The sequence below is a fragment of the Macrotis lagotis genome, chromosome 2 (assembly GCF_037893015.1).
Source record: "Macrotis lagotis isolate mMagLag1 chromosome 2, bilby.v1.9.chrom.fasta, whole genome shotgun sequence".
NCBI lineage: Eukaryota > Metazoa > Chordata > Mammalia > Peramelemorphia > Peramelidae > Macrotis > Macrotis lagotis.
In genome coordinates, this window is record NC_133659.1 from 65555498 (window position 1) to 65569502 (window position 14005).

General features: G+C 35.3%; 1 protein-coding gene across 8 annotated transcripts in view; it reads left to right on the plus strand.

Annotated features, from left to right (window-relative positions):
• Nucleotides 1–14005, plus strand: part of DNM3 (dynamin 3) — a 670943-nt gene that overhangs the window by 615188 nt on the left and 41750 nt on the right. For all 8 annotated transcript variants that reach the window (XM_074222020.1, XM_074222018.1, XM_074222019.1 and 5 more), the window contains one exon: nt 4267–4431. In XM_074222020.1, coding sequence (XP_074078121.1) covers nt 4267–4431 — 165 coding nt within the window. The remainder of the gene's footprint in view (nt 1–4266; nt 4432–14005) is intronic.

A 14005-nucleotide genomic window follows, 5' to 3' on the forward strand; every position in this document is an offset into this window, starting at 1 on the left:
CACAGAGGAAAGCACAGGCCAGGACCAGCGGGGCTCACCTTGCTATCTCTGTTTCACCCTTAGAGAAGGGGCAATTACCATTCCTCTACTCTGCTCTCTTAAACTCTTTATGGCAAACAGTGAAAATGAAAAATAAGAAGTAAAAATGATTAGACTGATGTATGTACAATGCTAACCTGACTGTTCACCACCGAGGGGAGAGGGTTGGAAGGGGGTGTGGAAGGAAATTTTATAACTTAAAAATATACATTGCATATGGATGAAAATAAATAAATTTTAAAAATCAATCAATTTTTTTAAAAAAGAAAATAAAACTTTAAAACTTAAAAAAATGATTAGACTAGATGAGTCAGAGAAATCACATACTAGAACATAAAAGGACAATTTAATTTCCATTCGATTGCCTTGTCAGTCAGTATTCATTAGAAAGTAACATTTCCATTGCCTTTTCCATGGTAGGTACTAGAGATCACTGTTTACTTAACAAATTAAAAAGAGATATTGGTTTAGGGCTGCCAGTTACATTTGTAATTCAAATACACAAAACTGTAACTATATTTTAGATCAGAACAAGGTTGCACATATTTTACAGAATCATGTTTTTATAGAAAATATATGCTGAAAATGATGTGTAAATCAAATATATACAAATATTAAAATCAAATATCATTGAGAGGCACACTTTCACAAGGATTTTTTTCATCTCTTAAAGATTGCCCATTGTTAGTAGCTCTAAGCACTTTAATGGGCCTTCTAGTCTTTGTCAAGCAGCCACATAGCAGTAAACATTCAAACAAAGTTAGGGAAGTCCCATATTTGGGCAAAAACAAGATAAACTTTTATTATATGTATAATCAGTCTCCACTTAGTTTTAAATCACCGTCTTAGATGTCAGATTTTTAAGTGACCCATAATTGCATATCATAATTCAAGTTATAGAGTATTTGAAGACAGACACTTTAGCTCATTGTTCCCAGATATAGTTGCATTCTGGATAAATATCTGATTTTAAAATTATTTCTACATCATGAAATTAAGTGAGTAGATTTGGAAACTTGATCACTTTTGATGTAGATACTATTGACCTTTCCTAACTCCCTTTCTCCTCTGTAATACCATCTTGCAGACCATATCTTATTCTGATTTAACGTCTACCTCTCCCTCCTCTCCCCCACTCCTACCCCTGCAAAAAAAAATTACAAAAACAAAGATGAGACTCCTGTTTGGGCAAGGAATCTCTTAGGAGACTTGTTTTAATCATTTTTACCAATGACCAGAGAAGTCATTTTCTGGGGAAATTCCAGTTTATAGGAAAAATAACTGTCAAGGGAAAAAATCTCTTACCTTCTCTATGGCAACATGAGACATCACAACATATTTCTCTGAAGCAGCCACATCACTATGCCCCTAAGGGATCGATAGATGTATGATAATTCTAAGAATCAGCAAATGATTGTATTGACAATGACTCAAAATCATCCCCAAAACACAAAAAGGTCCTTCTGTTATCCTCTGATAGTGTCTATGCTGTTTTCTGACACTATGGCTTTCCTACCTACAGGATATAATCATAGTGACTTTAGAATTGTCATCTGCAAAAACAATTAAATAATATACTTGACAAAGTGCCTTGCATATAGTAGATATTCAGTTTGCTAGTGGATTAAAATCCTAACAGATCAGGATATACATTTCCAAAGATCTATACTTTGTGTAGGTGTTGAGGATAGTAAATTATTATTTTGTTTACTTTTATATTCCTATTTTAATTAGCCAAACTATAATACTGGTATTCTAGGACCCAGACAATTCAACTGAATTTACAAATCAACTCTTCTGATTTCAATGATAAAAGCCAGTAGGGTTAACACTAAATGACAAAGATGACATACAAAAACAATCTGCAACCTATAAATCAAAATTAATGAACTCAGGTTTCATGATATAGAAAACAGATGCTTCTCTACTCTTTTTTTTTGCTCAGATAATTTATTTATTTTGTCTTATTCAACATACAAGTTGGCAGGTGAATTTGTAAGATGTTTGCAATGAAACTAGTGTTTGGTAATAGTGGCAGAACCCTGAAAAACATAGAAATAATAAATCACAGAAAGGAAACGGTGAAGTCAATTGCATACTGTGCCTCCTATTGTTCATCTGTTCCAGCCCTGGAGAATCAGATTTGAATCAGGGTTAGTCCAACAAGCATGATTTAATCTAGAAAAGATCTGTAATTCCAACATAATTTCATTTCTATCTTCGAGAATCCCTGGCATGGGGGTAGTTCTAATATCTCCCCAAAAGTGTAGAGTTCCAATAGAAGAGAAGCTACTGTGGTGTCATGGCAATCAGCTAATTAATACAATTCAAAAACAATGAAGGAAACACCCTCTAAGGGCAAGATGCTTATATTATAATATAAATGCAAGTGTGTGTATGAGTATATACAGAATAAATATAAAGAGAACATATTAATATTTGCAAATAGATACAAAGTAATTTTGAAGGGGGTTAGAAAAGTTTCATACAAAAAATACTTGAGCTTTCAAGTTTAAAGAAAGGAATTCTGTTAAACAAAGGTAAGCTGATAGGGAGGAAGTGCATCCCAGGCATGGGGGAACATCTAGTGAAAAGGTCATGGAGACAGGAAATGGAGAGTTTTATATGAGAAATAGGCCAGTTTGTCTGGACTTCCAAGTCTAAGAAGAGGAGGAATGTCCAATAAGGCTGGAACCAGGTTAAAGAGGTTTATTTTAAAGCCAAACAGAGGAACTGACACCAGTTAAGAGACTATTTAAGTAGGGTGGTAAGGGCCTGAACAAATTGGTGGCTGTGTAAATAGAATTTCTCCGTTGTGAAAAATATTATGGAAGTTGAAATGACAAGATTGGGAAATGATTGGACTTGTGAATGAGAGAGAATGAGGAGCAGAGAATAACATGTTAGGAATCTAGGAGATGGAAGAATGGTGGTGCTTTCAGCAGAGGAGAGAAGATTAGAAGAGAGGTGACTTTGGGGGTTAGAGATATTCCTAGGATATCAACTTTAAAATGTCCAGTAGCCATTTGGTGATGCAAGGTAGAAACTGGGGCTGGAGTCATGTTACTAGAGATACATTAAGGCACACTCAAGTACTGTTGGTGGTTGGTCCAGTGATTTTAGAAAGCAACTTGGAACTATGCCCCTAAAAATAAATTGTGTATGCTCTTTGACCCAGAAATGTCACCACTAACACTATACTCCATGGAGATTAAAGAAAGAGGAAAGGACCCTGTATGTTCACAAATATTTATGACATTTCTCTTTGTTGAAGCAAAGAATTGGAAACTGAAGAATTGCCAATCAATTAGGGAATGGCTGAACAAATTATGTTATACAACTGTAGTTGAATATCATAAGAAATGGCAAATGGATTATTTCAAAGAAATCTGGGATGATTTGTGAATTGATGCAGTGAAATGAGCAGTACCAAGAGAACAATTTATACAATAACAACATTTTAATAATAGCTTTGAAAGATTTAATCATAACCAACAAAAGAGGACTTATAATGAAAAATGCTACCTACCTCTTTATAGAAAGGAGATGGACTCAAGATGTAGAATGAGACATATTTTTAGAAATGGGCAATCTGGGAATTTACTTTACTTGATTATGCATATGTATTAAAAAGTTTTTGTTTTCCCAAGAGAAGAAGATGGGAAAGAAAGAAAAAAAAAACATTTGTTCATTAAAAGAATAAATTAATTCAATATTTAAGAAAGAAACAAGATTTGGCAATGGATTGAATATGTGGTATGAGGAAAATCAAGCAGGAATTTTGAATTGGAAGTTAAAGAAGCTGGGTCTGAATTCCAATTCTGTGTTCATTACCTAAATGACTTTGGGCAAGTAACTTTATTTCTCTGGGCTACAGGTTTGGGTTTTGTTTCTGTTTTTTCAACATGCAAAATTAGAAGAAATGTATTAAATGATCTCTAATTTTCCTTTCTAATCTAAAATTCTAAATTCTATTAGCTAAATTTAGATTAACAATCCAGTTTCTTTGACTCCAAAGCCAGAAATCTTGGCACTACTATCTTGCTTCTGATTTTATAAGGGCCTACTAATGGCATATGAAATATTATAAAGTCTCTTGCTACTCAAGGGTAAAAAATGCTAAGTACTCTGAACATGAGGAAATTGGTTATTTGATGTGTGGGTGGGTTTTCCCATTTGATCTAAGGGAATGCTGTTAAAACAAGTTTTGTCTTTATTTCTGTTTAGGCTGACAATGATGAGAGTGGGCAAGCAGAAAACTTTTCCATGGACCCACAATTAGAGAGACAAGTGGAAACCATTCGCAACCTTGTAGACTCCTACATGTCCATAATCAACAAGTGTATCCGAGACCTGATTCCCAAAACAATAATGCACCTTATGATTAACAACGTAAGTGATCATAAACGGCTCCATCTTTTACTTTCTGATCCTTCATTGGTTATTTATATTTTTTATAGATATCTTTTTGAGATAATGTCTTTTCCATTGCAAACTTATTTCAATTTCTTAGCCTGGTAAGGAGGCAATTTTGGACCCTCTAGCTAGCACTGTTCCAATGGAATATAAGCTTTTTGGTGAATCCTACAAAAAATGGAAAGGAAGCTTGGTGGTCCAGTTGTTAGTGTACCAGACCTGAAGTCAGAAAGACCTATATTCTTTAGTTCAAATATAGCCTCAAACGCTTACTGTATGACCTTGGGCAAATCACGTAACCCTGTTTGTTATAAAATGAGCAGGAAAAGGAAACCAATATCTTTACTAAGTAAACCCCAATAGAGGTTTAGTCAGACATGACTAAAACAACTGAATCACAATGACAAAAACCAAAATGGAAAAGTTTAAAGAATTTACCGGTGACAAATTAAATGTCTGTCAACTAAGGCTCAGTATAACAGAGACTCATCAGTAGATTGAACATAGAATATTAAATATTTCAACCACAGCAATCCTCAAAGGCCATCTTTTTCATCAAAGAGAGAGATTATAATCTTCATTTGTAGAAGAAAGGCCCACAATTCCCCTCTAGAAAAAAAAATCATAGATTCTTGAAATCTCTGTAATACATTGTCTGTATTACATTTAAAGGCAAAGCAGTGATATCACCACAAATCAAAGGTGTCTCACACTAGAATGTGATACCTCTGTATACTATAATATATCATAGAAAATGTGTAGTATATAGTATAATATGTTATAGATAAGCAATCTACAAATGGTTTGTAATGAGAAGGAAGAAGTCTACAATCAGCAGAATGCTTTCCTTTTCCTGTATGTGTATATAACCATTAAAATGCTTTGTGTGTGTGTGTGTGTGAATCTGCAGTCTGACTTCGCTCTTTGACAGCTCACCACTGTACTACAAGGTCTTTGAGAAACTGTCATTTCCTTAAGGAAGGCTAAATGTGTGGAGTTAGTTTAAATCTAAACTAACCATTCAAATCTTGCTAAGTCAAACATCCACATTTCTCTTTGTGTCTATTTTATGATGAGAGTTACTGAGACATATTGGATAGAAACCTCTTCTCAGACTCACCTGTGTTTAATTCCACCCTGGTCATTTACTGATTGTGTCACCCTGAGCAAGGTGGATAAACTCCAAGTGTCCTAGGCAAATATCTGAACCTAGAATTTTCAGCAAGGTGCTAGCCTGCACTGGGACAGGAAGTTACCTATTGGGAGCTCCTTGGAACAATGAAATCACAGGTCCATGCTCTCTATCTGTGTCATGGAGCAGATATTTTCTTTCAAGGAGAACACTAATAAAAATATTAAAAAGAATCAAAATTAAATAATCTAATGCAGCATGAAAAGCAATATCATGTGTTGGAAAGAAGAGTAGATAACAAAATTTTAAAACCCAAGTTCTACTGCAGACTCTACCTCATGGTATCAAACTCAAGTAGAAATAGAACGCTATGGGGCTGTATATTGACTTTGAGACCACAAATACGTGTTGCCCATGTTATATTATATTTTTATTTACCTTGCTCAACCTTTCCCAATTTTATTTTAATCTAGTTCAAGTTGCACTTGGGAGTATTAAGACTGATTTCATGTAGCCTGTGGGTCTCAAGTTTGACACCCTTACTCTCTGTGAACTTGTATAAAGTTATCACTTGATAGCTGTCTGCCACAGAAAATGGGGGTTGCAATTCATATTGTATCTAGTTTTCAGAGGGCTGTGAAGATGTGCTAATTAGGACATAGTATAATACAATCAAAAGGGTATGGGATATAGAGCCTCCTATATGGAACCTGGGCTCAGATTCTAGCATTTCTACTTATATCCTGAGTAAGTCCTGTAATCCTCTATGGGTCTCGATTTCTTAATCTGTAAAATATTACATGTCTGCTGAGATCCTTATAATTCTAAATATTTGATTTGATTTAGTTTTGAGTAGTCTATGATTATTTTAAGTGAAATGATAACTATCAAAGTACCTCAGAAACATAAAATGCTATACAAATATGTTATTGATGGTTTATATAATCTTTTTTGGTCAGTACCTGAGGCTTACTAATGAATGTTCTACAATTTGGAGTAATAAAGATGTGCCTGGGGAACTCATAAAGTGATTTGACCACTGGCATAAAGGCAGGATTCCTTATTCTAAGGCTGACCTATCCACAACATGCCTCTTACACGCAAAATATAATCAATCATAGGATCATAGATTTAGAGTGAGAAGGAATCTCAAAAGTCATAATCTCCTCATTTTACAGATGAGGAAACTGAAGTCTAAAGAGATTAATTGACTTCTCCATCATTATACAAGTACTAAACATGTCTTTTAATCCTATGGTTCTCTATACAATATGCCGGTCATTTAAAAGCAGTTATTACACAGACAACCCATAAGTCTTTTCAGTTTTTATATATCTTTATTTCACAAAGTAAATGTTCATTTACTATCATCAATCTCTAAGTCTCCATCTCAATGATCTGTTTCAGTTGTTTTTAAGTTGCTCTTATAGACCTGGGACTATTACATAGTAGAACTGTGGCAGTAGAAACAATGCTAGGATGAATGACAACTAAAAAGTAAATGAGAAATTTGAGTGCAATGCACTCCAGCCTCACTTCTGTCCCTGGCATGATGCGTGACTTCAAATATCATTTATTTTTCATCTCTGAGAGAGGTTCCCTTTAGCCGTCAAATAAAAGCAATAACAACCTGGTCTAGATCAGAGTTATTAGGATTCTTCACACCCTGCAATGGCTTCCTGCAATGTCATTGAAAGTACAATTTCCGTTCCTTTTTCTCCTCACTCTCCCACAAATCTTCAATAAAGAATCTATCTAATATATTCTCCTAGGTCTTTGAGCACTTTTTTGCTACATTTGTAGTATCCAATCTATCTGTAATCTCTTACTCATGCTATTTGACTGGCCTGCCTCCATTTCTGATCATTCCTTGCATTTAAAGCATTTCTTATAGTCAAATCATCATTGGGAGTACATTGAGGTTTCCCTACATCTCTCCATGGCTCTTTCTGTACCCAAAATGTTTAGGTTAATCACCAAAATCCCCAGATAACCCAAACTCTAGGACAATATCTCTGTACTTCTGGAATCTTTTGTCTGACTAACTCCTTTCATCAACACACACATAACAATCTCTCTATGATTTAGTAATGATTTTGGATCATTATTTTGACCAAACATTCATCACCCTATGGACATAACAATAATATTGCATTAAATCATGGAGGTTTTGTTTCAGGGAGCAGTCTTGGACATGTTCTCCTATTCAAAATCAACTATTCTATCCCTTTAACATGGAGTCATAGAATTGTAAAATCTGAGCTGTAAAAAATCTCAAAAATCATCCAGATTAATTCCTACTTGAGAAGAATACTCTCTACAAATATTCTATGATCCTGAAATTCATATTATATCATAGCAATGACAGTTACTCAGCAAGATAATGTTGATCATTATTCATAATCAGATGCCCTTTATTCTTTTGCCATTTCATCTCAAGCCATTGTCATTACTAGGGCTTTTTGTCCTGCCTTATATTAAATCCTTCCCAGAGGAAACATTGCTTCCTGTCTGCCAAGGACAAGTTGAATTTGGCAGGAATTCAGCTCATCACCTATTTCCTTTAGTGAAATGAACCATCAGCCATATAAGACGTGTACCCATTAAATAAGGAATGAAGATGATCAGTAAAGATCACAGATCATGTATAAAAGGTAAGAGAAAAGGGACTTAACACTTGTTGATTGACCTTTGTGGTTAGATCTTGATTATGAGAAGGATTATAATGTTGACAAAAAAACTCTTTTCCAGTTTGTAGCTAGCTCTCCTAATGCAGGACTCAGTGTTCATTCCACTACATCACATTGCCTACTGGGGATATTTATAAGGGTTTTTTATTGTCTTATTGCTCTTTGAGTTCTTCATTCTATGCTCTTCCTGCTTACCTAAGTTGCTTTTATAGGGGGAAAGTATGTATATATTACAAATGAAAAGGACCAGTGTTCAGAGAAAACAATTCCTGATTTTCTAGAATTCTGCTTTGGGGTGGCTACCTAGGCTACAGAAAGGATATATTTCAGACAGCTTTCATAAAGTTCAGAATTTGGTGAGCAGTTCCCTTGGAAAGTTTAAATTAAAAATTCTGCCACTCATGTCTCCATATGGAATTATTTAAGAAGTTTAAAGTCCCAAAATGCATGCCTTTCATCCAACATTCTCTAAGGCTTTTGTCCATTGAAATGGAGCAGCTGTAGCATTACTAAAACATACCAGGTAACAATAACCCAAAGCATGTTTACAATCAGAAGTCATCCTAAACTAGTAGGAAACAATCAAGTCATCAGATAGTTGTATTCAGGACATTAATGTTTAAGAGGAGAAAGAAAAATTCAGTTTTAACATCCATATAGCCATGCCTTTTACCTTTTAAATAATATCCCTTTTTAAAAAATAATACTTAAGATTCAATAGCAGAGTATCCAGCTTAGAATATGGTTTTATATGGCAACACAGCATGCTTGACTCAACTAGTGTTTTATCCGTTTTGAGCCTCATGCCAGCATTTTGAAGTTGTGAAGGAAGGCTTTGCAAGGATTATTTTCCCTGTTTTATAGAGAAGGAAACTATGACTCACAGTAGTTATGATTTTCCCACAATCATTTGACTAATAATTTGGTAAAACTAAGACAATGAAATCCTAGAACAGAACTCTGCATCACAGTGCACAAGTGCTATGAAATAGGAAAGAATAACACATGGTTCAAGTATGATGATAATAATAACAACAATAGCATTCACAGAACACTTTGCTTGCTAAGTGCTTTGCATTATGTTCATTTATGTTACTGTTGCACTATTAAAAGATAGAATTTCTGAGTAGAAGTTCCTTAGGGTCTGATCAGATCGGAAATGTCTTGAAATCAAGCAATAAATCATCCCACAAAAGATTGTTTAAGTTGTGTCAGACACTGTACTAAGTGCTAGAGGAAAATAAAGAAAAAGCAAAAAAAATATCACCCCCTTCTGGAATTTCCATTCTGATAGGAAAGATAAAGTTTTTACAAAGTAGTACAGTAGAGATCGAATTAAAGAGAAAGACACTTTCAGTTGGAGGGACAGGGAAGGGGAGGAAAGAGGGAAAACATTCTAAGAAGAAAGAACAGATAGTGTTAAGGTTTTGAGATGGAAGAGGATGTAAAATAACGTGTAAAGGACAACTAGTAGACCTCTATTGCTGGATCATAGACACAGAGGAAATTAATGAGACTGGAAAGACAGGAAAATGTCAGATTTTGAACACAATTAAATGCCAAAAAGTAGAGATTATATAAACCTGGAGTAAATGAAAGCCATTAAAGTTTAATGACCAGAAAGATAAAATGATCAGATCTCTATTTTATGAAAATCTTTGGAAGTTGAGAGAGACTATTCTAGATGAGAAGAGACTTGAGGCAGGGGAACCTGAGCTATGGAGTGGCTGAGAATTGGGAGTCAAATAGGACACTAAGGTTGTAAACCTGAATGCCTAGAAACATTGGTACTCTCCTGTATTGTAACAGGGAGATTCTAAAGAGGAGTTCATTTATTTAAGGCCTTCAGTATCAAAGAGGAATACATGGAGAAATCAGGTGATTGTTGGTGTGGATTGCACAGTTGTTTTTTTTTAAGGTTTTTGCAAGGCAAATGGGGTTAAGTGGCTTGCCCAAGGCCGCACAGCTAGGTCATTATTAAGTGTCTGAGGTGGGATTTGAACCCAGGTCCTCCTGATTCCAAGGCCAGTGCTTTATCCACTGCGCCACCTAGCCGCCCCTTACAGTTGTTGTTTGTAGTGAGGAGTATGCTGGGCAAAGCATCATTCTCACTCGCCTTTATCAGAATCACTTCACCTGACCTGATTAGTAGGAAAAAAGGCTATTGGAGATGGTCTGGTTGCTGCATCATCTTTGACCTTAAACTGGTTTCACTTCCTCCCATATCAGTGAGGCATCAGATGAGTGCATCATCAGTGCCAGGCAAACACCAGCATATGGTGTCTGAAGACAGAATCCTAATCTGTCTCTTAATGGACTAATCCTCTGCCTCTCAGACATTCCATCTTGGACACGGTATGACACAATTGGCAACAGCTTTAACACTAAGATAATGTCAGTTTTCCACTTATACACTCATATACAGCAAATCAGTATAGTTCTATTTGTTTAATAGGTATTTTATAGTATGACCCAACATCAGGAGAGAAAAAAGTCTGATTGTGTAGATTTTAGAATCATATCCATGAAGATAATAACTGAACTCCTGGAAGTCAATGAGAATACCAAGTGAGAGAGTATAGAGAGAAAAGTGAAGAAAGGAGAAAACCTTGACACATTCATGAAGCATGAAGGAAGACACAGAAAAGTAGACTAGGAAGGCAGTACTAAATGCAGGAAAACCAGTCACCAAAATACCCAGAGAAGAAAGGTTATCCAGAAAGAAAATGGTCACTAGTACTGAATGCTATATAGAGAGCCAAAAGGATGAGCAAAAAGAGAGTAGTCATTAGATTTAACAATCAGGAGATCATTTGGAATTTGAGGAGTTCAATGAGGAGTCCAGAAACAAGATTGTAGAGTTTAGAAGAGATTGAGAGGAGAGGTGGGAGAATGAAGAATGATTAGATGGTTTCCCCAAGTTTAGATGAGAAGGGAGGAAGAGATATGAGGGTTTTTTTAAGGATGGGGGAGACTTGAACATGTTTGTCAGCACAATGAAGGAATAAGTAGATAGAGAAATTTTGAGAAAGAAAAGGAGGAGGAGGATATAGGAAGGGAGAGATGGAATGATAGTGAGGACAGTGTTGGAAAAAGCTGGGAGGGAATGGGATCAAAGGTATACATGAAAGAGGAAAGGTCTAGATGACTTTGGGGGAGCAGGATAGGGAGTTCAGAATTTTCTGAGAGTTCCAATAAACCCTTGTAAAATACTAACTCCCACCAAAAACCAAACAAATAAATGTATTCAATTAAATTATCATATATATATATATATATATATATATATATATATATATATAAAATTTCAGCAGAGAAACACTGCTATGCTACCTCCTCAAAAAGCTAGAAACAAACTAATCTTAAAGGAATAGTCTCCTGTGAAACTGCATTTATGAAAAGCCTTTTCTTTCTTTATTTGTGGGATTTTTAAAGATGGTTCAGGGGGCGGCTAGGTGGTGTAGTGCATAAAGCACTGGCCCTGGAGTCAGGAGTACCTGAGTTCAGATCCGGTCTCAGACACTTAATAATTACCTAGCTGCGTGGCTTTGGGCAAGCTACTTAACCCCATTTGCCTTGCAAAAGCCTAAAAAAAAAAAAAAAAGATGGTTCAGGTAATGCAGGCTGAATATGTTTTAGAAAGGAACAGGTCTTTGACAGAAAAGGCTTAGGTGTAGAAGAGGAAAATATCCTGAGGTCTTTTAAAAATCTCACATCCCTATATTTTCCCAAACTAATACTCAAATAAAATTATTTTACTTTGCACTACACATTACATTTAATTTTGACTCTATCTTCCAGAAGAGGCAGGAGGTGGGGGTGGGGAGCCCTACAACATAAACAAAATTAAAGTACAGAATTGTACATTGTTTTAGTTTGGTGCTCACACTGTAGATATAAACATTTTTCAAGAATTCATTAAGGTGCTCAGGACCTCTAGAAAAGAGATTCCCCATCTCTGCCAGGTCCTAGCCCAAGGGACTAGAGTTCTAATTGGGTCGATGAAGGAAAAGTAGAAGTGACTAGAATAGAGAATACTTTCTGAGATGTTAGAGAACTAAAACGTTAACTTAAGCCACTAAAAGGCACATACATGTTAAACACATACAATCTGAAAAAAAAGGTTTGATTTTTCTCCCTTTTAAATTGTATTTGCTTAAGATACTCTGGTAAAATGTAAACTATTTTGAAGAACTAGCCAGTCATGAAAAATGTCTGATTTGTCCATTTAAGAATTTCACCATCTACCAAAATGCAGTATGGGATTCGAGAACATATGGTTATATGGACACCTGCAAACTTATCCCCATATGAATATGTTTGTAGAGGGGAAATGGAGCATTCCTATAGTCAAACTCATCATATTTCCCCCTCAAACTGGCTTCCCCTCCTGGTTTCCTTATTATTCTCAATGGTATCATCATTTTCCTAGTCATCCAAGCTCAACAACCTAAAAGTCACTCTTCACTTTTTCTTCATTCTTATCCTTCACATTCAATCAGTCACTAAGCTCTATTTTCTCTTCCTTTGTCATGCAACTATAGCCATCCTTTCCTTTCTATTTATACGGCTACCACCCTAGACAAGGCCTTTATTGCCTCATTCCTGAACTATTTCAATAGCCTCCTAAATAATCTCCTTTTCTTCACTCTCATTTTTTTATTTGTTTGTTTGTTTGGTTGGTTTTTGCAGGGCAATGGGGTTAAGTGACTTGCTCAAGGTCACACATCTAAGTAAGTATTAAATTTCTGAAGCCAGATTTTGAACTTAGGTCCTCCTGACTTGAGGGTTGATGTTCTATACACTGAGCCACTTAGCTGCCCCATTTCCTGCGCTCTTGAGACACCCTATATGCCTCCAACAAATTAATCTTGTTAAAAGACCCCTTTCACCTTTTTATTCTGCTTCTCAGAAAATCGTTTATTCAATTTCCCTTTACTTATAGGAAAATGTCCAACTTAATATTCAAGGCCTTCATCTAACAATTCACTCATTTTTCACATCTCCGTTCTGGTCAGACTGATCTCATTTTTCACTAAATATACATGTGCATTCTCTTTTCTTAGATATTTTCCCATCCTTTAAACTCTGCCTTATTCTTTTAACCACCTTACCATATTCTAAGGTAGCTAGGTAATACATGTGGAAAGAATGCCAAGAAACCTGAGTTCCAATTCAGTCTCAGATACTAGCTATATGATCCTGGACCAGTCAGTTAATCTCTGTTTATTTCAATTTCCTCAATTGTAAAAAGGAAATAATAATCATAATAGCATCTATCTCATAGATTTATTGTGAGGATCAAATGAAAGTATTTTAAAGTGATTACATACCATAATTATGTATGCTATATAAATGCTGTTGCTGATGATATTCCATTTTTTAAGGATCAAATTAAATTTTGCCTCTTCCATTAGATCTTCTCTACTTAAGTGAAAGTGACCACTACCTAAGGCTAGGAATTCTTCTAATATTCTCCCCATCTATCAGACTTTGACCATAAAACTCTGCAAAAGATAAAAATCTACAAAATAAGTATTCCTTATTCATTATTGGCTCAGTTTTCAATGTCCAGTTGTTCAGTCCTAATTAGCATTTTCTCTCTTAAATCAAAATACCATTGTGAGATAGAAACTGGATCTGTTTAGTTTTGTTGATAAAACATATACCATGATCCCCATGTAGCTCAGGCAAATATATTCAATTTCAGGACAGATAATGTTGTAAC